General features: G+C 38.9%; 1 protein-coding gene across 1 annotated transcript in view; it reads left to right on the top strand.

The window, feature by feature from the left end:
* Positions 1–15,917: 15,917 nt before the first annotated feature.
* The window catches only part of MROH9 (maestro heat like repeat family member 9), an 89,089-nt gene continuing 78,707 nt past the window's right edge, over positions 15,918–26,299 (top strand). Inside the window, exons 1-3 of the mRNA XM_049633924.1 lie at positions 15,918–16,175; positions 21,197–21,285; positions 24,170–24,216. Of these exons, the coding sequence (XP_049489881.1) occupies positions 21,231–21,285; positions 24,170–24,216 (102 nt within the window). The 5' untranslated portion in view covers positions 15,918–16,175; positions 21,197–21,230. The remainder of the gene's footprint in view (positions 16,176–21,196; positions 21,286–24,169; positions 24,217–26,299) is intronic.

Genomic DNA, 26,299 nt, shown 5'->3' on the forward strand with positions numbered 1-26,299 from the left:
AAGGGGGAAAAGGAGGTGAGGAAAGACAATAGAAAAATCATCCTTAATGCCACGTTACCATTTTGTAACTTATGGGATTTTTTTAAGAGGAAAATACATATTCACTATAAAAAAATTTGTGAAAATTTAAAATTTACTAATAAAAGTTGGCATAAAGAAATAGGAATCATTAAAAAAAAAAAAAAAATGGAAACCACTGTTAACACTTCCCTCTCTCTTTCCCTCCCTCTCATTAAACCAGTTAAGCAGTTAAGCAGTCTGAACTCAGTAGAAATAAAAGCACAAAAGTGTTTTATATTTTTTCCTCATTATTGCCTTTAACGAGGCTAGGTTGCAGCTTTATTTCCTATCTCATGCTGATATATAGGAGACGACACAAAGCTTTACCATTTTAATCTCACAGCCGGTATGGACTCTAGAGCCTCCTGCCCCCCGAGCTCCAGCCCTTGGGCCTGGACTCTACTGGAGAGAGTCATGCCTCCTTCACCATTTTCCACTCCTTCCCAACTACAGTTATTGCTAACATTCATTCACTGTGTTTTTGTCCTTTTTGCTTGTTCTTTGTCCATGTGAAAAGGTTAACGTTATCTAAGTATTATTTTATGTTTTAAAAAATTTTGTGATGGGGGCGCCTGGGTGGCTCAGTCAGTCGACTTTGGCTCAGGTCATGATCTCACAGTTCATGAGTTCAAGTCCCGTGTGGGCTCTGTGCTAACAGCTTGGAGCCTAGAGCCTGCTTCAGATTCTGTATCTCCCTCTCTCTCTACTCCTCGCCCACTTGCTCTCTGTCTCTTTAAAAAATAAATAAACACTAAAAAAACCCTTTTTTTAATTCTTTGAGCATAATTTTAATGCCTGCATATTAAACTGTCATATGGTTATTTGATACCTTTCCATTATTGTTGTATTAAATTTGTTTTTATAAATATGACTTCCATACATCAGATTCTTTTTTTTTTAATTTTTTTTAACTTTTTTTTAAATGTTTATTTATTTTTGAGACAGAGAGAGACAGAGCATGAACAGGGGAGGGGCAGAGAGAGAGGGAGACACAGAATCCGAAGCAGGCTCCAGGCTCTGAGCTGTCAGCACAGAGCCCGACGTGGGGCTCGAACTCACGGACCGTGAGATCATGACCTGAGCCGAAGTTGGACGCTTAACCGACCAAGCCACCCAGTCGCCCCCATACATCAGATTCTTTTTAAACACACATGCTTCATGTGTGTTGAAACCCCATAGCGTCCTTCTGTAAACCACCCCTACCCTACAGAATTCCAATGTGGCTGCAAAGGTTTTAGTTGAGTGTTGTGTAAAAAAGAATTTGGCTGGTGTTTGTCCCTGTCTGTCCTGGGAGGCAGCCTCCAAACACTTGGAATTTCCTTAGTGATAGGAGTGTCTTGTTATTCATAATGGACCCCTGAGTTTACGCTACCAAGGTGACTCACGGTGGGCCTCTAGATGGTTTCTGGCCATGCCAGAACTGTCACCAGAAGGGAAGAGGGGCTGGAGATCTAGTTCAATCACATGATCAATGATTCAATTAATCATGCCTATGTAATGAAACCCCAATAAAATTCTGGACACAGAAACTCAACTGAGCTTCCTTGTTGGTGATACACATCAATGTAGGGAGATATTCGTATAAGATTCAATGCAGCAGAGACATCGAGAGTGATATGCAGTGCAACTGTCACCAGTGAGACCCCAAGACCTGGCCTCTACTGCCCACCTGCTTGTACTCATTAACCTTTGTCTCACATTTTCCCCCTAAGCTCTCCTTTCGAGCTTTCCCCTTAACTCAAACAAATAAAACCTGAGGGGCACCTGGGTGGCTCAGTCGGTTAAGCATCCAACTTTGGCTCAGGTCATGATCTCGGGGTTCGTGAGTTCAAGCCCCGCGTCGGGCTCTGTGCTGACAGCTCGGAGCTTGGAGCCTGCTTCGGATTCTGTGTCTCCTTCTCTCTCTGGCCGTTCCCCTCTTGAGCTCTGTCTGTCTGTCTCTCTCTCTCTCTCTCAAAAATAAAGAAACGTTAAAAAAATTTAAAAAACACACACAAATAAAACCTGAAAACCAACCCCCAGTCGATGGCGACTGCCCTGACAAGACCTCTTGCAGGCACAGACCACCCAGACTGGTTGAGCTAACCTGACTCACACTTGCCTAGATGGACCATGGAATGACCTCTGGCATGACCTACAATTACCTTTACCTCATTATAATACTAAAATCTCTGCCCAAGGAGGAGCCTCAGCCTCATTTACATCACATACAATGTACGTCTAAGCATGTTTCGTTAAGGCACATACGTGACCTTATGCCCACTTCTACATAGGATGACAAGGCTTCCTTATCTAAATATTCATCCTAACCCGAAACAAAAGAAACCTATTCACCCTCTCTTGGAGAGTCACAACTTTGGAAGCCATTCCCTGTGATCTCCTTACTGACTGCAAATACAAGTTTACTTATGGATACTAGGAGTATGAGTCAATTTTCCTAGAATGTTAGCTGAAGGGGAGAAGGTAGAAACAGAGGTTTAAGGAAGGGGATTTGAATGGAGGGCCATGCATGCTTATATGCTGACTGGAAGGAAACAATTGAGAAAGAATACAAAAGGGAGAGGATGCTTGATGAATCAAATTGCATTGGGATAGAGTCCAGGTAGTTAAATTGGTTAAGCAAAGGAAGTAGGACAACACTTCTCTGAGACAGCGAATGCTTCTCTGTAAGTGTTCATCAGATTGCGTTTATTCACTGCCATTAAGTAGGTTGCTTAATCCAGTCCAGGAGAATATAACTCAATGCCTGGCTATAAGAACTGCTCCAGTGAGTTATTGTAAAGACAACTTCAGCTGCCTCTATTTTGACCTCATCTTTTCTAATTTCTTCTTTCCAGCTTGTCCCTTGACTCAGGCAGAAGACCCCGAGGGCAAAGCATTCCGATGGGAAACAAAACTACCCCCTGCCCTGAGCCAGCAAGATGCCACCAATGACTGACTTCAAGGCAGTGACTGATTTGACTTTCGTTGCCTACCTGCAGGCACTCACTCACCTTTGCCCCGCATTTTCTTATATAAACCTGGAAGAATTTTCAGCACGTTGGAGAGTCTTTGAGCCTGTAGCCGGCTATCTTCCTGGTGTTGGCCTCATTGAAATAAATTCTTTTTTCACCAGCCCTTGTTTCTCTGCCTTTGGATTTTGTCAGGGGTGAGTGGGCAAGCCTGGTCTGTTGGCAACCCGAGGAGTCAGGAGCTCTTGCACCCCAGAGCCCTCACTACAATTTTAGTTGCTACCGACAGCCCACTCAGTCAGATGAGGTGACGTGTGCATCGTCCTAAGCCTGGAATCTGTCAACATGTCCAGGACAGTTCTGGTTGTCTCTCCCCACCAAACTAATTCCAAGCTGCTTCGGGCCACCAGGACCTTCTGGTTTCCTTTGTTGAGTTCTACTGAGCATGGGGAGCAGTAAAGCAAATTATCCAGCCGAGACCTATTTGCCCTGTGAAGCTGCATTCTAATAATTTTCCTAGGGAATGTCACTTCTTTGTGTGCTATCTGGGATAGGAAGGATTAGTAACTCATTCTCTTGGTACATGGAATCATGTTTTAAAGACCCACTGGAAATAGTTTTGGAAAACACTGTGATGAGTTAAGTGTAAATGAATCAGAAACATAAGGATTGCCTTTCCCTGGAAACATAAATGGGCTGAAAAATGAAGGGAGGGAAAAACGTCCACCAGAGGTCCTTAAGAAAGCATTGGAATGTGTTGCCAAAAAATGACAACCTGTTTTTCCAACACTCAAATGCCATTTGAATTCTCTGCCTGCCTTTCCTTCTCAGGCACCTGACGAAAAGTGTTTGATAGTCAGCTGCTTTCCTCTACCCTGAAGTATGACTTTATTCATTCAATTAACTAGGTCCAGTCTTTCTTCCCATTACACAAACCACAGGGACACCTAGAATAAGGCAGAGGGAGGCAGGCAATACTCTGGAAGTACTGAACCTCTGATGAGCCTTTGCTCACCGGCTTCTCAAAGGGCCAGGGCAAGATGATGTTACCGCCCAAAGTTAACAGGAGGAAGCTTCCATCCGTGATAAAGCCTGCTTTTCTTGAGGTAAGAGGGTGCAAGGTGTGCCCTTTGCCTGCCGGTTCACTGGTACCATTCATCCTGTTGAGAATAAGATCCTTCCTTTCCTAGATGCCATAATCACGGGAAAAAGAACAGTTGCTTTCTGAGCTTGAGGAACGAAGTGTTATCAGTTGGCTTTGGTGACATAACAAACTGCACAAAACATGGTAGCTTAAAAGACCAAAGATTTATTATTTTTCAATATTGATGGTTTCTCAATCCTTTGGGTTGCCTGTGAGATTCTCCAGGTCTGGGATGGCTCAGCTGAGGCTTGATGGTCTAGGATGGTTTCACTTACATCTCCGGGTTGTGGGTAATTTCTATCGTCTAGTCTATTAGGTGTATGGGGCATCCAGTGATTTTTTTTATATGGGGAACAGTTTTTGACCCACATATTTTTTCTTTAATGTTTATGTCATTAGATTCATGCTGTGCACAGTTACGTATTCTGATTTTATTTACTAAAAAATTACATTGTTAGAGTTTCCTCCATCTTGAAAAATTCTCCAAAACAAAATTTTAATAGCTGCACAGTATTCTTTGGTTTTAGGTATGCCTCATAATTGAGTTAACCATATTTCTTTTGTTGAGACTTACATTATTCCTATGTTTCACTGTATAAATAACACTGCAACGAAAGCCTCTGTAAACAAGATTTTGAATGTGTCTCTCTCTCTCTTAGATCTTTTGAAGTGGGATTGTTGTGATATCACAAAGTAGGAACTCTTCCAAGGGTCTGGATTTATGTCTCCTAATTTTGTGATAGGAGGTCCAACCATGTCCCCACAGCATTGAATGACAGCATCCCATGCTGCTGGGGACACACATTTTGATAAGCAAAAAAAGATGGGGAGAGCTATGTAGTCATTTTCATCATTTTGATTATTGGTTGAACACTTAGAATATATTTACTGGCCTTTTCTTTTTCAGTAAATTGTATCTTCATGACCTTTGAATTTTTTTTTAAAGTTTATTTATTTTTGAGACAGAGAGAGAGAGACAGAGAGACAGAGAGACAGAGAGACAGAGCAGGGGAGGGGCAGAGAAAGAGGGAGAGAGAGAATCCCAAGCAGGTTCTGGGCTGTCAGCAAAGAGCCTGATGTGGGGCTCAATCCCATGAACTGTGAGATCGTGACCTGAGCTGAAATCAAGAGTCAGGCTTGTAAACGACTGAGCCACCCAGGTGCCCCTCCATTATTTTTAGACTCAGATCTTTTTCTATTCAGGTCAGAAATTTGTTCATATTTTCTGCTGTGATTTTTTTAAAAGCATTCATCTCTCTTTTTTTTTTTTTAACGTTTTATTTTATTTTTGGGACAGAGAGAGACAGAGCATGAATGGGGGAGGCACAGAGGGAGAGGGAGACACAGAATCGGAAGCAGGCTCCAGGCTCCGAGCCATCAGCCCAGAGCCCGACGCGGGGCTCGAACTCACGGACCGCGAGATCGTGACCTGAGCCGAAGTCGGCCATTCAACCGACTGAGCCACCCAGGTGCCCCAGAATTCATCTCTTTAATCCAACTTAAATTTCTGTTGCTGTCCCCTGAATAACCAGTTTTGCCTATACTCTCTGTTGTCTAATCCATACCTTCCCCAGAGCCTTGTAATGCATCCTATGTCATTAAAAAAAATTATCATATCCAATTGTCCACTCAGCATCTCTACTTGAACATCTGCATAATGAACGTAGAAAACAGGCCTCCTTTTCTTCTGTACCGTCCTTGCTCCCGTCCCTCCCAGGCTTCCCTGTTTTACATAATGGCACATACATTCTTCTATTTGCTCATGACTTCTCTCTTCCTCTCACACCACCACATCTAACCCACTCAGCTAATGCAGAAGCCCTACATTGAAAACAGTCAGAATCCAACCACTCTTCCTACCGACACTGCTTCCACTCTGCTCCAGCCCCATCACCTCTTGCCTAAGTTATTACAGCCATCTCTCACCTGGTCTGTGTAATTCTGCATTAGGCTAACTTCAAGAGTGTTCTCCAAACAGCATCAGAAAGGTATGTTACATCTGTCCTTCCTCTGCCCAAAGCTCCCAATGGCTTGCCCTTCCCAATGGCATACAATGGTGAGGTCCTTACCCTAGCCTGTGGCATCCCCCTCTCCCCTCTCCTAATGCTTGACCTGTCTCTCACCTCTGTCCAACTACAGTGGTCTCCTCGCTGGTCTTTGAGCAGTGCAAGCATGTTCTGGCCCTAGAGCATTTATACTTGTTCTCCCCTCTACCAGAAGTGCCCCTTGGCCAGGTGGATGCATGGCTCTCACTGTCACTCCCTGTAGGCCTTTGCGTAAATATCATTTTCTCACTGAAGCATTTGCTATCCACACTCTTTAAAACCGCAAACTACACTCACTCCTCTTATGCCCCAAATTTCTGCCTCTGCTTTTACCTTGTTTTACTTTGTAACACTTAGAACTAGATGGCATACTACCATTTGTATTCATTTACTTGTTTATTGTCCATTTCCCCACACTAGAAGGAGACCATGAGAGCGATAAAGTTTCTTTGTTTCGCTGGTAAATCTTCAGTCTCTATGTTTTTGTATTCATAATCCCATCAAAGCGTTCTTTGAGGGTTTCATTCCTTAATGCTCAGGCGGGAAAAAACAACTCCAGGTGTTTAAGTAGATCATAGTTTTCAGAGTCATTTTTTGTTTGTTTTTATTGAATGTAGATGAGTTTCTATGTTTTCTATCTACTTTTGAAATTTGGTAGTATAAAAGGTGAGAAAAATTATTATGTAATGTTCTGTGCCCTGCATTTTACCAAAAGTCTTTTAAAAATAAACACTTGGTGTTAGAATATTACAGATTTTTCATATTTAAAGACTTCCACGGGAGAATCTTGTCCTTTTGCAACACTTCTCAAATTTCGCTGTATAATAGGATATAACAAATTGTGTGTTATAATTGTTTATGGACTTTCCTCTTTTTTTCCCATTTCCCGGCACAAGAATTTCATTCTAAATTCAATAATCTGTTCTAAGAATTACCATGTCTAAATGAAAATGTTGTATAACTAGTTGCCCCACCCTCCTCCCAAATTTCCACATCTCTAGAAGGAGAACTTACAAAACTAGGGCCTATGATTTGGGTAATTTTCTTCAGTGCAAAGGTGGGAAGGGGAGTTCTTGTTTTGTTTTGTTTTACCAAAACTTGGCATAATTATTTGCTGTAGTCTTGAAGAAGTTTTTTTATTAATTAAAAGCCAAGTTTAAAATGATTCAATAAGGGGCACCTGGGTGGCTCAGTCGGTTAAGTGTCTGACTTCGGCTCAGGTCATGATCTCAGCTTGTGAGTTCAAGCCCCATGTCGGGCTCTGTGTTGACAGCTCAGAGCCTGAAGCCTGCTTCGGATTCTGTGTCTGTCTCTCTCTGCCTCTCCCCTGCTTTCTCTCTCTCTCTCTCTCTCTCTCTCTCTCTCAAAAATAAACAAGCATTTAATTTTTTTTTTAATTTTAAAAAAGTAAATAAAATTGCTAAATGAAATAAGACACACAGTAGAACTGAGCTCTAATGCACATGCCATGGCTGGTGCCAACCTGCTGCTTTCCAGTTGGGTTTTCCATTAGGTATGGTTTTCCACTAGCCATATTTTTAGCCTCACATATTAACCATTCCTATAATTAAATGCTAGGTAATAAAAGAATCAGAACAGTCTCTGCTCATCTTAACCATGCCCTTTCTATTTTGAAACACGACAAAAAAAAAAAAAAAAAAGAAAGAAAGAAAGAAAGAAAGAAAGGAAGGAAGGAAAATAAAGAGCAAAGGTGGGGGGTGGAACATGGGAGGAGAAAACAACAAAGTTTCTTTGGGACACTTTAGTTTATAAACATAGGAAAGGTGAGCTTTTGAAAGTTTTCATTAATAAGAAACCAATTTCCCCCTCCCATACACAACTGCCTTCCTGCTCCTTCAAAAAAAATTTTTTTAACCTTTATTCATTTTCGAGAGACAGACCAAGTGCGAGTGGGGGAGGGGCAGAAAGAGAGAGGGAGACACAGAATCTGAAGCAGGATCCGGTCTCTGAGCTGTCAGCACAGGGCCCGATGTGGGGCTCGAACCCACAAACTATGAGGTCATGACGTAAGCCAAAGTCAGATGCTTAACCGACTGAGCCACCCAGGTGCCCCAAGCCTTCCTGCTCCTTCAAATGTCCACAGTCAACCCAAAAAGTAGTGTTTCTCCAGCTCCTCAGTTGTTGTTTGAGACTCACCATGAAGTAGTATCAAAATGTATTTGATCAAAAATCTGTGAATAATTTTCTAACAAATCTGTGTTACCATAGATGCGTAATATAAAATCACAACTGTGAAAACTGTTACTTTGGAAAAAGAAGCCACGAATCTAAGACTGACTGGTTGCTTAAAACTTCTCCCAGTAATAATGCTTGGTACTTACTCATTTATCTATTTAAACAGATCATCAGTAATGACACCAAATATGCAAGCAAGATTTATGAAAGAATAATTTTAAACTAAGGAAATTTTCTCCACCTTTTATCCACAAATTGAGAAAACACTTTCGTTGTTCAGTTGGTGACTTTATCAGCAAAAGCGTTCCTAAAATTAAATCTCACTTAGTTGTGTATTTCTATCGGTTAGAACTTTGTTTGCGTGTGACAAAAACTTAAAACAGAAGTTTGGAAGTTTGTTTGTTTATGAATATGGCCCAGAGGTGGACAGTGCAAGGCTATCAAGTCAGTCCCGTGATCACCGAGGCTCTCGGCACAGGGCTTTCATCTCATTGTCCAGTCTGCAATTACCATGCAGACAATAGGAAAGAGGAAAAAGAAAACAAAGAAAATCTCTCCATTTACTGATGCCTCCAAGAATTTGCATGTGGACCATGATAAGGGCGGTGGGGAAATGTAGTCCTTATTCCAAGCAGCCATGTATCCAGCTTAAATTTGGGGATTCTGTTATTATAGAAGAAGAAAATGCCACACCATTTGATACGTTAAAGGAAAGAAAAGTATATAAATGAAACTGTTAAAGAAAATAAGGTATACAAAAAAACTGAGGGAGAATGGCCAGCCAGAAATTCTTCTACCTTGGGAAGTGTGCAATTACATGTTTCTAGTAGGAACCTCTGCATATCTCCAAAGCACTGTTCAAAGAAAGAAATTTTACTGCCCTCCTCATTTCTCCTTGTTTCCCACCCTGTCCAACCCATGTTAGGGGTTGGAGGAGGAATTCAACGAGAAAGAGAAGAAACTTACCTTACCCCTTCATGGAGGTGGCCAGACCAACACCAGCCCTAGCCTGGGGAGGAGAAAGCTGTGATTTTGATTGAAATAAGTTCTTACACAAAATTGGACATTTTTTAAAGTTTATTTATTTATTTTGAAAGAGGAGAGGGGCAGAGAGAGAGAGAGAGGGAGAGAGAGAATCCCAACCGGGCTTTGTGCTATCAGCACAGAGCCTGATGTGGGCCTTAAACCCCCAAACTGTGAGATCATGACCTGAGCCAAAATCAAGAGTCAGACATTTAACTGACTGAGCCACTGAGAAGCCCCCAAATTGGACAGTTTTAATTACTAAGTTGTGACAGTAAAAGTGATTATGCGAGAGATCAGAAATGTCACAGATGCACCTGGGGATTTTATCCAGGATCAGGGAAAGAGCTTTTCTTCTGAATAAAGTTTAAAAGAACAATGAGAAATAAAAGATCATTCGTGATTATATCCTGTGAGCATTGCTTGTACAAAGCAGTGGTTGCAAGAACTCCCTCACAGGATTTTTCATGAAGAATGTAAGAAAGTTGCAGAGAACAAGGCTTAGAGAGGCACTAAATAAATGTTGGTTTCCTTCCCTTGATTCTTATTATTCCTTCCACAACTATGCATTGAATTCATACTACTTGCCAATTATGGTTTTCAGAATAAAAACATAGGAGGGGGAAAACATCAGAGCGAACAGTAGAAGTGGATTTGAAAAAAAAAGAATCTTTATCTCACATCTCTGGTCTAAAAAGAATTCAATCACTTCTTGTCTAAAGAGAATTCGATGTATCTGCCTCATTACCACCTGGGAGAAGCTGTTGGAATTTTAGACGCAATTCCCAGGAGGGACTCCAGCATTTGAAGCTTGGAATTTTAACTTCATTTTAGTAACAGTCATCCTATAACATATCTGTTGAGTTGTGAGCTCATATAGTTATTTTTCGGTTAAAAGGTAATGCCAACCCAAATGCGTCCACACACAGATATGAAAGAAAGAGCCTGAAACCATTTCCTAGGGGTATTGGGCTAGAGAGAGGCCTCTTTCCATTTTCTCACCTAAAGGTATAAATTGCAGTTTTCTCCATTAATATGGTGAATTTCACTTGCCTGTTCCGCTTTCCCAGTTACAATGGCCAGTGCCTACAAGTTTTATCTTTAGTGACATCTAGTGGTTACATATTATAATGCGAACATCTCAGCTTTGATCCTTTACGGGGCTGAAATCACGGGCCAAGAGGAGTTAGGCTTGGGATTTGTTTTTCACCTTTAACCTCCTTGTCAAGTAGTCGGGTGGGAAAAATGTCTTTGTATCATGGAAATTCAGATTCTCCCACTTCCAACTGGCAAAATAGAATGTTTGTGCCCCCACATCATTGATAGAATGTCAAATATCTCTGGAAGAGAGGTACTATGTTCTTTCAAGTGGTAATTATAAAGCAACTTCCTTTCCTACTTTAGGAAACTATGAAGGTGTTACAAATTAACACTATGGAGAAAAGTAGAAAAGCAATGCCAAAAGTTTCCATTCCCTTTCCCTGGTTGGAGCAGAGACATACTATGGAGATTTTTAGAGAGGAAGAAATCCAATGATTCACATTTTTCTGTCTGGTTTGAACTTGTAATTATTTAAAAGCAAAACGAAAACCAGAATTTGGCATTCCAGATTTGAAAGCTATTTCAAAATCATTTTATAACAGATCCAATTGTGGTTCGACTGAAATTTATTTTACTCTTGTCTTTTGTTTTCTCTCAACCCATAGATTACAAAAAATTGGGCAGAGTTAAATGAATTCCCAGAGAACAGAGGAATCTAATCTATTATGACTTTCTTCTTTCTTCCTAACTTGTACGTAGAAAAAAAGCACAAAAATAATATAGCATACACTCATGTGTCCCCATTTTCTTTAATAAAATAAAGAAAATATTATGGGAAAAGTTGGTCTTATTTTTTTCCTTCATTCCAATCCCATTCCCCATCACTATCATGCATATGGTATTTATTCTCCCAGCCAATGTTTTGTAGAAACAATTTTCTCTCTATATATGCACCCATCAAAAATATTATTCAGTGTGTGTTTTAATTATATAAATATTATTGTACTGTAGGTATCATTCTATACTTTGTTTTTTATAGCTATTCATGTATGGATATATAATCTTAGTCCTTTATTTGAACTGCTGAATTCCATTGTATAAAGAGATCACAATTTATCTGTCCATTCTCTTTACTATAAGAAATTTTTTTTCCAACAGTATTTTTTTTTTCCTATTGGAAACAATACTGTTCAGGTACTTTTGTAATGGTGGAGTAAGGACTTCTAAAACTCTGTTCATCCATAAAAGAGATGAGGACACTGGCAAAATTGTCAAAATCAACTTCTTTTCAGAATTTGGGGAACCAGTCAAAGGTTTGCAATCATCTAAGGACTATTTACTAAAAAAAAAAAAAAAAAAAAAAAAAAGGATGAAAATCCACAACATTAAAACCACAGTAGCTGTGAAAACTAGGAGCCCAGATGCTGCTAGAAAGGGCAGTATAGCTTCCCCCTAATTCCTCCAAATAACCACCCCTGTTTGATTTGTTTGTTGTCCCCTTGAAAAATACCATTCACAGGGCTTGTCTTTACCTGACTCAGGCTCCTTCAGTACATCTCTATATTTATAGCAGTAAATGCATATATTAAGGAAGAAAAAAGGGGACACCTAGGTGGCTCGGTTGAATGTTCGACTCTTGATTTCGACTCAGGTCGTGATCCCAGGATCTTGAGATCGAGCCCTGCATCAGGCTCCACACTGAGCATTGAACCTGCTTAAGATTCTGTCTGTCTGTCTGTCTCTCTCTCTAAAATTAAAAAAAAAAAAAAAAAATAGGGGTGCCTGGGTAGCTCAGTCAAGCATCTAACTCTTGACTTCGGCTCAGGTCATGATCTCATGACTCAGGAGTTTGAGCCCTCTGTTGGGCTTTGTGCTGTGTGGAGCCTGTTTGGGATTCTCTGTCTCCCTCTCTCTCAAAAATAAATAAATAAACATTTTTTTTTTAATAAAATAAAAAATAAATAAATTTAAAAATAAAGAATGCAAAAGGATCTCAAATCAACAACAAACTTTCTACTTTAAAAACTAGAGAGAAAAAAAGCAAACTTAATCCAAAGCTAACAGAAGTAAAGAAACAAAGATTAGGGTGAACATACATGAAATAGAGATGGTGGGGAGGGAAGGAAATTAATTGAAACCCAAACTTGGCTATTTGAAAAGATAGCAAAATCATAAACCATTGGCTATATTGCCCAAGAAAAAAGGGAGAAACTGAAATGGCTAAAATCAATGGTAAGAAGCCATTACTATCAACCTTCTAGAAACCAAAAGGATTATAAGGGAACACTCTGAACAAATGCATGACAACAAACTAAATAACATAGATGTAATGGACAGATCTCCAGAGAGACACAAACTATCAAAACTTCTCAAGAAGTAGAAAAAAAATTAGATCGGATGTAATTATAACAAGAGATTAAATTAGTAATCAAAAACTTTCCTGCAAAGAAAATTCTCAAGAACAGACGGCTTTCCTGGTGAACTCTACCAAGTGTTTAAAGACAGATCAACACCAATTCTTTATAAACTCTTCTTAAAAAACAAAAACAAAAACAAAAAACAAGAAGATTGAACATTGTCCAATTCATTCTGTGAGCCCAGCATTACTCTGAAAGCAACGCCAGACAAAGGTATCTCAAGAAAATAGAACTACAGATCACTAACTCTTATAAATATAGATGTAAAAATCCTCAACAAAAGAGTAGCAAACTGAACCTGGTGACGTATAAAAAGGATTATATCCCATGATCAAGTGGAATTTATTTTATAAATGCAAGGGTGATTTGTCATCCAAAAATTAATAAATGCAAAACACCATGTTAATATGATAAAGGACAAAAACCTTATGAGCACCTCAATAGATGCAGAAAAACATTTGACAAAACTTAATATCCTTTCATGATAAAAAATACTTAACAAACTAAGGTTAGAAGGGGGGCTTCCTCAACCTAATAAAAAGAATCTATGAAAACCCACAGCTGACACCATACTTAGTGGTGAAAAATTGAATTCCCTCGCTACTTCTATCTATATCTACAAGTCAACACTGTACTGGAGGTTTTAGCCAGGGTAATTAGACAAAAAAAAGGAAGAGGCATCCAGATTGGAAAGAAAAAGTAAAACTCTTTTCACTTGCAGATAAAAAAAAAATCTTGTATATAAAAATCACTTGTATTCTTACACATTAGCAGTGAACAATCCAAAAATGACATTAAGAAAAATCAATTTCCTTCAGAATCACATTAAAAAGTATAAACAGGCGCAAATTTAACTAGAGAAATGCAAGGCTTGTAGACTGAAAACCACAAAACAATGTGAGATAAATAAATGGAAAGACACATGTTCATGTATCAGAACTTAATATCATTAAGATGGCAACATTCCTCAAATTGATCTACAGATTTGATGCAATCTTTACCAAAATGCCCACTGTATTCATTGTAGGAACTGACAAATTGATCCTAAAATGCGTATAGAAATGGAAGCGACCCAGAATGGCCAGTACAATCTTGAAAAAGGAGATCAAGTTTGGATGACTCATACTTAGTGATTTTAAAGCTTACTGAAAAGCTACTGAAAAGTAAGTGATTTTAAAAGTAAAAGTGATTTTTAAGTAAAGTAAAAAAAAAAATTAAAGTGATTTTAAAGCTTACTGAAAAGCTACTGAAAAGTCGTTTACTGAAAAGCTTACTGAAAAGTAATCAAGACAGTACTGACATAGGATAGGCATATAGACAGATCAATGGGATAGAACCAAGTCCAGAAATAAATAAACCCTTACCATTTAGTCAGTTTGTTTCCAATAAGAATGCCAAGACAATTCAATAGAGAAAAAAATAGTCTTTTTAAGAAATGGTAGAGATTGGGGCACCTGGGTAGCTCAGTCAGTTAAGTATCCTACTTCGGCTCAGTGGGTTTGAGCCCCGCATCAGGCTCTGTGCTGACAGCTCAGAGCCTGGAACCTGCTTTGGATTCTGTCTCCTTCTGCTCCTCCCCCACTCATGCTCTGTCTCTCTCTGTCTCTCAATAAATAAATGTTTTTAAAAAATTTTTAAAAAGAAATGGTAGAGATAAGTAGGTATTGCACATGCAAAGAATAAACTCCTATTTTTACATCATATACTAAAACTAACTCAAAATGCATCAAACACCTAAATGTAAGACCTAAAACTGTAAAACTCTTGGAAGAAAATATAGGTTTAAATCTTAGAGTGTAGTTGGTTTAAGCAATTTTTTCTTAGATCTGACATCAAAAACACAATCAACAAAAGAAAAAATGCAGATAAATTGGAATTTATTAAAATTAGAAACTGTGCTACAATGGACCCTTCAAGAATTCACAGAATGGGGGAAAATATTTGCAAATCATATATCTGGTAAGTGTCTCGTACCCAGAGTATCTGGAAAATCACTTACAACGCAACAATAAGAAGACAAATATAACTCAATTTAAAAATAGGCAAAGGTCTTACATAGACTCATCTCCAAGGAAGATACACAAATAGCTAATTAGTAGATAAAAACATGCACAAAGGAGATACAAATCAAAATTACAGTGAGATATACCACTTCACACCCACAGGGATGGCTATAATAATAAAAAAAGATGATATTAAGTGTTGGCAAGCATATGGGGAAATTGGAACCCTCGGACATTGCGGATGAGATTCTGAAATGGTGAAGCCACTTTGGAAAGCAGCTTGGTAGTTCTTCAGAAATTAAAAATAAAGCTACCATATGAACCAGCAACTTTCCTTCTCCAGTATATACCCAAGAGAAATAAAAACATAGGTTCACACAAAACTCTGTACATGAATGTTCATAACAGTATTATTCATAATAGCCAAAAAGTAAAAAAACAACCCAAATCTACATTAACTGGCAAACAGATAAACAAATGTGGCCTATCTATACCTTGGAATATTGGTCAGCCATACAAAGGAATGTAATACCCATGCAGGCCACAACATGGATGCATTTTGAAAACATTATGCTAAGTGAATGAAGCCAGTCACAAAAAGCTATATGTTGTAGGATTCCATTTATATGAAACGTCCAGAATAGGCAAATCCATGGAGACAAAAAATAGATTAGTGACAGCCAGGTGTTAGGGGAAGGAGACAGTAACTTCAAACTGGCACAGGGTTTCTCTTGGGATTAATGAAAATATTCTAAAATTGGATAGGACACATAGTTGCCCAACTCTGTAAATATATTTAAAACTACTGAATTGCAAACTTTTAGAAAATGAATTTTATGGAGTGTGAATTGTATCTTTATTTTTACTTATTTGTTGTGAAATGCTATCTTATTATTTACATTCCAGTGACTTCAAGGCAGCTTAAGCATCCCTTAATATTTATTGATCAGTTTTCCTCTTCTGTGAATTTTTATCCATATTCTTTGCCCGGCTTCTGTTGGGCTGGTGGTGTGCAAAACTACCTTGCAGTGCTGGTGATGTATGAACCAGAAGCTTCCCTCTACAGCAGTGACAAGTAAGCATTAGTGGCCACTTGGACATGTCAGTACTTTCGAGAGGGAACCACATCCATTCCAGAATGGAATCTCTGAAACACATGGTTACCATGACAAATGACAACATCCCAAAGGATTCCTTTAGTTGACAGAGTATTTTACTTTTGGCTAAGAGGTAAAGTACTTGAGTTTCTTTTCACTACTGTGCCTCATCACCAATAACAGAGAGGTTACACACAAGTAAGTAATTTTTCTCCTATTAACCCTTCAGTCAGTCAAAAGCCTGTCTTCTTTCTCAGGTGACTACTTTCCTTAGTTTGTATTGTTAAAAGAAACAAGTACGGGGGCGCCTGGGTGGCTCGGTCGGTTGAGCCTCCGACTTCGGCTCAGGTCACGATCTCACAGTCCGTGAGTTCAAGCCCCGCGTCGGGCTCTGTGCTGACAGCTCAGAGCCTGGAGCCTGTTTCAGATTCTGTGTCTCCCTCTCTCTCTGCCCCTCCCCTGTTCATGCTCTGTCTCTCTCTGTCTCAAAGATAAATAAACGTTAAAAAAAATTTTTTTTAAATAAAAAAAAAAAAAAAAGAAACAAGTACGGATACATGAGGATGTACCTCACCATCTACCCTCTTCTAAAGTTCTTACCAAATTTGCCGATTGGAAGAGTTCATCTTTGTTCATTGATCTCCTGACTTCATGTCTATCATTTTTTCCACCATCTGCCCACATCTCTTCTGCCTTGCAGGCATTTGAGCTCCTGTGTTAGCTGATGGCTGTCTAAACCACCTATTGGCTGGCACCCACAAAATTTGGACTCAACCCAAGCACCCAAAGTCTAAAATTGAATGCCCATCCAGAAAACCTTTCATTTTCTTCAATGAAGCTGGACTTCAAGGAGTCAGGAAACAAACCCATCAGGTGGTGAAAAGCCCGTGAGACTAATCAGTGTACACATCAGTTTAAGAAACGCTAATCACAATTTATTAAAATAAACCAGACACACATAGAAGCATAGAATAACAAAAATCAGATCAGGGAGAAAATCCTAGATCTGTCCTAAAATTTATTCATGTATGTATTTAATCCCATGAGAATTTTAAAGAGCGAATTTTTCCCCAAGCGAAGTCTTTGGTGGGATAGACTAGGCACATTCATTTAGTAAGATGCAAAATGTTTGGAAATGACAATGAAAACACTCAACAAATGAAAAAAAGAGCTAAATTGTGAGCACATACAACATCTCGGGGGTGAGGCTTTTGTTCCCATGTTTGGATCCAGACATGCCTCCCTGGGAATGGATAACCTTTGGTTCTGGTTTTGAACCAAGGATAAGTGGTGAAGCTGAACTAAGCAAGGAGTCTCAAAGATAAGCCCTAGTGCAGAGGGCTCAGGATGGATACGAGAAATTCCATGGTAGCTTTGAAGCCAACAGGATCAAATAGCTGGGGAAGAATAAGGCTGAAAGAGCAAATTTACACACACACAATTTTGGGTCAGGAAGAGAATTCCTCCACATGAAGGTCCAACAAACATTTGATCGGAGGACAGTTCATCTCATTCGATACTGAGTAATGATTACAAAGGAATCAAAGAAAGATTTTCCAAGAAAAAAAGCAGGAAAGTAACAAAAATAAATGACAAATAATTTTAGGAAAATATTTTCAAAGAGCAGATGACAAAGACTTTGCAATTCAATGAAACAACTTTATCTATAAAATGTGAGGATAAAATAGAGATATAAGAATTCAGGGAAGAATAGTGCAGCTCAGAAAAGAAATGGAGGAGAGAAATATTCTACAAAAACAAAGGGCATGTCGGAAACAGTACAAAGAAAATAAACATTGCTGCGAACATGATAAGGAGCAGGAAGGACAAATTGAGGTCAGCTAGAAAGACTTTTTAAAAGACATTTTTGGGGTGCCTGGGTGGCTCAGTCGGTTAAGCGCCTGACTTCAGCTCAGGTCATGATCTCACGGTTCGTGGTTTCGAGGCCCACATCGGGCTCTGTGTTGGCAGCTCAGAGCCTGGAACCTGCTTTGGATTCTGTCTCTCCTTCTCTCTCTGCCCCTCTCCCACTCACACTCTGTCTCTCAAAAATAAAGAAACAGTAAAAAAAAATTTTTTTTAAGACATCATATGTAAGCACAATTGATATCACCAAAGAAGAGAACTAAAATAACAGAAGAAAGTATTTAAATACAAATTTTAGTAAAACTTTCCATGAATGTATAGATTGAAAACCAGGCTATGTCTCCAGAAAAATTAACTCAATGACAATCAATGGTGAGTTATAGCCATTGAAAATGGCTGATTGAAATCACATCGAAAATGGTGATTTTCAAAGGTAAATAAAAGATGCTTTGGAAATCCAAGAAAAGGAAAAACGTTCAATGAATCTATTCAATGCTAGAGGACTCTGGAGCTGAGCCTCTAAAATCCTTGAGGAAGATGCTGTGGCCCAACAATGTTGTGACTCAGCCAGACTTTAATTCAGAGTGAATGTAACAAACATTTTTTAACATGAAAGAACTCATGTGATTCCCCTCCTCAATGGACTAACAGAAAATGAACTTTAACCCAACTAGAGATGAACGGGCAAAGCATGGCCGATGACAGTGGATCTAGCTCAATGTAGGGCTAAGACATAAAGGAAAATGAAGATTATTATTTCAGAACTGAATATAAATATTATAAACTTTGAAAATATAGAAATGATATAACTAATAACATAAAAATTAGAAAACAAAAGGGAAGGTAGTGTCAGGACATTGATTTCTTCATTATTAAAGCTTAGGGATTAATAAATTATCAAGGACAGTCAACCCTTGAACAAGACAGAGGTCAGGGGCATCAAACTCTGTGCCAGTCAAAAACCTGCATATAATGTTTGATTCCCCAAAAACCTAACTACTGATAGCCTACTGTTGACTGGAAGCCTTACTGATAACATACATTTATAGTACTCTATGGTATGCACTGAAAAAAATCCACATATAAATGGACCCATACAGTTCAAACTCCTGTTGTTCAAGGGTCCACTGTAATATAAACAGAAAAGCATAAAGGTTTCACTAAGTAATCAGTTAAAATTATATGGAGAATGAGGGAGGGGAGGAAATAAAAATTCCTTGTTGATTTCAAAAATTTCATCTTGGCTCACAGTTGGGACTCGACAGATTTGCTCTAAAGTTTTGAAGAATAAATACATTACAAAAAGTTAGTCATATTAATCATAATCACAAGAGGAATATAAGCCTTTCGTATTAAAGAAACACACAAACACATCACATTATACACACACACACACACAAAGTAAGGGAGAAAATACCAAATCATAAAGGATTTAAAGGTAGCTACCACAAAAGCAGAACTTAAAAATAGGACAAAAGTAAAAACCCAAATCCATTATGTAAATACATCAAAACTCACCTATAAGAAGAAAAGAATCTGGGGCACCTGGGTGGCTCAGTCGGTTGAGCGTCTGACTTCAGCTCAGGTCATGATCTCACGGCTTGTGAGTTCAAGCCCCGTGTCAGGCTCTGTGCTGATAGCTCGCAGCCTGGAGCCTGCTTCAGATTCTGTGTCTCCCTCTCTCTTCTGCCCCTCCCCTGCTCATGCTCTGTCTCTCTCTCTCTCAAAAATAAATAAACATTCAAAAAAAATTTTTAAAAAAAAAAGAAGGAAAGAATCTGGCTGAATTACAAATAAAACCCAGAAATATGCTACATACTAGAGACATTTATAAAACAAAAGATCTCAAAATGGTTGTAAATAAAAAGATGGAAAAAAAGCATTCCAGGAAAATGTACACAAATAATTGTGACAGCAAATTAGGAGTTGAGATCTTAATCCAGACAACTTGAATTCCACACTTGGAAATAAATGCCTGGCTTGCTCAGTCCATTAAGTCTCCAACTCTTGATTTTGGCTCAGGTCTTGATTTCACTGTCTTGAGATCAAGCCCCACGTTGGGCTCCACACTGGGCCTGGAGCCTACTTGGGATTCTCGCTCTCTCTCCCTCTCTCTCTCTGCTCCTTCCCCACTCGAGCTCTCTCTTTCTCAAAAAAAAAAAAAAAAAAGAGTTTAAAACATTGAATGTATTTTTAAGCAGCACTTAATGAGAAAATGTATAATCCATAATGAAGACAAAATAATTATAAAAATCTACATAAGAAGAATTTTAAGATGCCCCCCAATATTCCTGTCTCTCAGTGTCCATGCTTTGAATAAATCCCTCCTGCATGAAGCTGGAAAGGTAAGGCAGGATGTGGGCTGCTCTCTGCCTGTGATGAGATATGACAATGTTCCATAATATGGCAAAAGGGATTTTACAGATGCAATAAAGGTTATTAGGCAGCTGACTTTGAGTTGATCAAAATGGGTGTTGCCCTAGTGGGCCTGGTGCAAGTTTGGGTCTAAACATGGGAGACGGAAGTCAGAGGTTGGAGTGAGAGAAGGTCTTGCCCACGTGGCAAGGGATGGCCTCTAGGAGCTGAAAGGTGCACTCAGACACAGCCAGCAAGAGAGTGGCCCTCCATCTTAACGGTCTCAAGGAACTGATTTCTGCCAAACACCCAAATGACCTAGGGGAGGATCCTGTGCCTCAAATGAGATTGCAGTCTCTGCCGACACCTCAACTCCAGCCATGTGAGACCCTAAGCAGAGCTTAAACCTTCTGACCTGTAGAAACCGCCAAACAATAAGTGGATGGTTTTTTAAGCCATTAAGCTTGTAGTAATTTGTTACACAGCAAAAGAAAATAAATACAATGTGCATTCCGTATAACATAGTAGCATGAAAACGATAAAGCAATGGAAAATAATACACGTATTCCTGAAATCATAAGGCAACTACAAATCACCAAGCACAAAAAAAAGTCTTACAGGAAATCAAATAGTGTGCAAAAGATACAATCTCACCTACATGAAGTTCAAGAAAAGGCAAAACTAATCCTCTGATGTTAGCTGTCAGAATAGTGGTTATCTCGGGCTGGGGGGGAGGGCAGGGAGGGTGTGAGGGGGAAGGGTTCCCACTGAAAAGGGCACAAGGGTACCCTTTCAGACACTGGAAATGTTTTACACCTTCATGGTTACATGGTTGTATAAATATGTAAGAAGTCATTGAGCTGTACTCTTAAGATTTTATGCACTTTGTGTATATTACCCCTTAATAAAACTACCTTTGGGCAAAAAAAATGATAAAGCAAAACAAAACTATAAGAACGTTACTAGTTCATATACTAACACAAAACACTCTTTTGCAGTACTATTAGAAAACTTTAATTCACCTTTGTCAGCATGACATCAAAGATTCAGAAAACAAGTAAGAATTTAGGATACAGCAAAGACAAAGGTAAATATGTGTATGTATGTGTATGTTGTGTGAGAGAGATCTGTATATCAGTCTCTATCCATTAAAAACAGAGAATGTATCTTTCTTCCTAGTGTGCACAAAAGGTCTATTCACAAAAGATCACCCTGTTAGGTTAGAAATCTCTGCATAAGTTCCAAAATGTAGAAATAGCAAAAATACTTTCTGATCACAAGGCAAAACATTAGAAAGTAATAACAAACTTATGAGACTAAGCAAAGACGAAAACAAAAAACAACCTACCATTTTGCCATCTGTCCTACTCTATTTTGAACAATTCTTGGGTCAACGAGGAAATTAATACAGAAATTGCAGAATGTTGGTAACACATCGCAGGACCTACAGCACACAGCCAAAACTGCAAACAGAAAAAGATCCATAACCTTAAATATTTAGACTACCAGAAAGAATGAAAGTAATTGAATCATATCCAAAGCAAGAAGTTAGAAAATAAGTAAGTAAGTAAGTAAGTAAATAAATCCAAAAAAGGCAGTCAAAAAAGAAGGCATACATTCAAGGGATACAGGAGAGCTGATGCATAGGGGCACTTGTACCCCAATGTTTATAGCAGCACTTTCAACAATAGCCAAATTATGGAAAGAGCCTAAATGTCCATCAACTGATGAATGGATAAAGAAATTGTGGTTCATATACACAACAGAGTACTACATGGCAATGAGAAAGAATAAAATATGGCCTTTTGTAGCAACATGGATGGAACTGGAGAGTGTTACGTTAAGTGAAATAAGTCCTACAGAGAAAGACAGATACCATATGTTTTCACTCTTATGTGGATCCTGAGAAACTTAACAGAAGTCCATGGGGGAGGGGAAGAAAAAAAAAAGAGGTTAGAGAGGGAGGGAGCCAAAGCATAAGAGACTCTTAAAAACTGAGAACAAACTGAGGATTGATGGGGGGTGGGAGGGAGGGGAAAGTGGGTGATGGGCATTGAGGAGGGCACCTTTTGGAATGAGCACTGGGCGTTGTATGGAAACCAATCTGACAGCAAATTTCATATTTAAAAACAAAACAAAAACAAACAAAAAAAGAAGGCATACATAAAGACAAGGCTGAATTCCTGAATTTGATGAGAGGAATAAGAAGACTACTAAGCTCAAATTTTGATACTTTCTTATGATGAAGAGGACACTTCACTTGAGTGACATTCTTTCCTAAAAACCCAGTCTTATTATGAGCAAAACACCTGACAAATGCAAATCAAGGGACAGTCTTTAAAATACCTGACTAGTCCTTTTCAAAACTGTCAAGGTCATGAACAAGGGAAAGTTGCAAAACAGTTATAGGTCAGAAGAAACTAAGGCAGCAGGATGACTGAATGCAGTGGGATCCTGGAATGGGAAAAATGGGTGAAATCCACATGAACTCTATAGTTTAGTTAATAGAACCGTACTAATATTAATTTCTTAGCTTTGACAAATGTGCCATGGTAACGTACAATGCTAACATTAGGGGAAGCTGTGTGAGGGGTATATGAGATCTCTTACTAGCTTTGCAAATTTTCTGAAAATCTAAAATTATTCCAAAAAAAAAAAATCTAAAGAACTTCAGAAGACCTAGAAAATCTAGGCAGAGCAATTAAAATGGAAGAAGTAAGAATAATTACCAAAGGGCTATCTCCTCAAACAAACAAAAGTATCCCAGGTCCTAAAGTTTCTATAAAAGAATTTTCCAAATATTTCAGTAACTGATAACTCCAATCTAACTCATCATTCTGATAACATAGAGAAATTTAAAGAGCATTCACATTATTGTCCATGAAGTAAATAATTAAAAAATAATGTATTTTTCCTTTGTAATATATTATTTCTATTTTCTAAAAATACTGGATGATGAGGTACCTGGGTGGCTCAGTGGGTTCAGCATCTGACTCTTGATTTTGGCTCAGGTCATGACCTCACGGTTAGTGAGATTGAGCCTCGAGTCGAGCTCTGTGCTGACAGTGCGGAGCCTGCTTGGGATTCTGTCTGTCTCTCTCTCTCTGACCTTCCTCCGCTAATACTCTTGCTCTCTCTTTCAAAATAAATAAACTAAAAAAAAATTTTTTAAATAAAAATACTGGATGGTTATGTGCAGAAATGGCAAATAGTGGTAGAAATTTTTGTCTCATTCTTTATTTCAAGGAGAATGCTTCTAATTATTTCCTTATTATATCTGGTCCTAGCTTTTGTGCTTATATATCACATTGAGAAATTAACCACGTATCTACTTTATTAAGAACTGTTATCAAGAATAGGCTTACAAAACGGGGCGCTTGTGTGGCTCAGTCAGTTAGGCATCTGACTCTTGATTTCGTCTCAGGTCACGATCTCTGGGTACATGAGTTCGAGCCCCGCATCAGGCTCTGTGCTGACAGTGCAGAGCCTGCTTGGGATTCTCCCTCTCTCCCCATCCCCCTTTCCCCTACCTCACTCGTGCTGTCTCTGACTCTCTCAAAATAAATTAATAAACTTAAAAAAAAAGAATATGCTTACAATTTTATCAGATTTTTTTGCCTTCACAAAAATTATTATGTAAATTTTCTTCTTTTTAAAGCAATTAATGTTAATAATTGTGTTATGAGCTCTCTTTTATTGAACCATCCCTGCATGTTTGGAATAAATACCACTTGGTTATAGTTTATTATTCTTTTAATGTGTCTCTGTATTCTGTCTGCTAACCTTTTTACTAAGTGTTGTTCAGTATCTGAAGTTTTAGTGTGCATGTGTGTGGGTGTGTGTGCATACTATCCTTGATGGGCTTTGCCATCAAGATCATACTAGCCTCAAATTTGGGGATACATCCCGCTAAGATGATAAGAGATTAAGTTGATTCCCTTTTAACTAGTCTCCTTCTTCTCCCTGACTAGTAACCGGTCTCCAGTGTCTACGGTCCAGCGTGAAATGGCATCGCCTGGTAAGTGAGATTCTAGAAGACATTAATGTAACTGAAATCTCCCGGGTAAAAAAAAAAAAAATAAAGTAAAACAAAATAACTTGTTCACTGTCTCTATTACAAGGATATCATAATTCGTGTTTAAAATACATGTATCTGGGGCAAGGAAAGAGGCAGTTTGATTGAAAACTGGCTTTAGTTTTTTCTTCCCTGAAGAATCATATTCTTGCTTACCCTCATGTGCCCCCTGGAAATGACTTTCAACACTAATTCAAAAGGATGAAAGTTTTGACCCACCATCCCACTGTTTTCCCCACTTACCCACCCCCTATCTCCTAAATGATCTCCTACAACAGCCTCATATCCTTCCTTCCATCATCACTGTGAAACCCCTTCCCACCAACCTGGGTCAGAAGTAATGCCATGAGCGGACAGAAAAAGAAAATTATTTTTCCCAATTCACAGCCATGACCTGGAGAAATAAAGACAAGAAGGTGAGGGGAGCCATGAGAGAGGGAACCCCTTCCCTGCTCCAATCATAGGGAGAACAGCTAACACGTCCATAGCATTTATAACATGGAAGTCATGCTCCAATGGCTTTAAATAACTAAGTCATTTAATCCTTGTGACGGCCCTCCACGGTGAGTACTACTGCTATCCCCTCCTGGCAATTGAAGAGACAGGGCAGCAAGTGACCGGCCCATTTAGCTGCCAAGCGGCAGAGCCAGGATACAAACTCATGGAGTTGAGCCATGAGAGACTCCAGGGTCTCTGGAGTCACAGTAGCAATTAATGAGACAGCTTCAAGAACATGGTCCTACAAAGGTGAAAACTGCACTACAATTCAGGCCTTACTTTGTTTTCAGGAGCAGGGTCTCTATTTCTCTTAGCTGTGGAAACGATCAAGTCCAGAAATCAAATTGTGACATAGACTTAGGTTGGAAATAGTCGAATACAGGAAACAAAAGAAAAAGATGGTCAGATGGCCCATAGGATATAAAACAGAAACTTGTTTGACATGGGCGTCGGGGTTTGAGCCTAAATTGAGTTCCTGCTAGGCTTCAAGCACGTCTGAACCACTCCCATTGAGACAGAACTAACAAATGAAAGAGCCTGCAGGAAAAGAGCACATCTCAAGTGAAGAGATTATCAAGGTGTGGTTCAAGGGTAAGCGGATGGTGGAAGAGGGGAAGAGAGGCTCTCACCGAGGCAGCGGCTGAGTCCTAGGACGATGGGGCTGCTATGAGAGAGAAAAGCAACAAGCAGCTGGAAATGATGATAGTAAACGAGGTTGCCTGTGGCTCTTGCTCTAAAGCAAGAGCCCCTTTTGTGCGACCCCGATTCTCTTGATAATGGCTACCAGCAGCCATGGGACCCTGTCAGCAAGGATTAGCAGCAGCATCAATGCCTTTGACCAGAGGGCGGGAACAGCCTCAGCACCATGTTTTGGCTTCCACAGGGATAGGCGATGTCATCATAGCAAGTCAGCAATAAAGGAGTCATCACACTTTAAAACTACTAAAGATAGCTCAAATATATAAACCAAAATCTTTCTGTCTCTAATTAGACAGATCTATCCCCTTATTTCTCTTTTTCAAAAATACATCAGCTAATTTTACTCATTTGTACTTCCAGATGGACTTTGGAATATACTTGTCAAATTTCTCCCAGAATTTCTTTGGCATTTTGATTAGAATTGCACTAAATTTACAGATTAATTTATAGAGAATTTACTTCTTTAAATTACTGTCTTGTCATCTGGCACATGTATGTTTCTTTCCCATTACTTGAATCTTCAGTAAAGTTTTTTTCTTCATGTAGACCTTGGACATTTCTTAACCATTTATTTTGGGGTATTTTATAGACTGTACGGTTAGTGAGTGTAGATTATATGATTTGCAAATATTTTCTCTCAGTACATTGATTGTCTTATCTTTTCCTTAATGGTATCTTTTGAAGCGCAAAAGGCTTTAGCAATAATCAAGTCTAATTTATCATTTTTTTCCTTTTATTGACTGTGTTTTGCAGCCATATCAAAGAAAACTGTCCCTGAACCAAAAATGACAAAAATGTTATCCTATTTTTCTTCTAAAGGTTTTATAGT

This window comes from Panthera uncia, chromosome F1, assembly GCF_023721935.1.
Source record: "Panthera uncia isolate 11264 chromosome F1, Puncia_PCG_1.0, whole genome shotgun sequence".
In the NCBI taxonomy this organism is placed as follows: domain Eukaryota; kingdom Metazoa; phylum Chordata; class Mammalia; order Carnivora; family Felidae; genus Panthera; species Panthera uncia.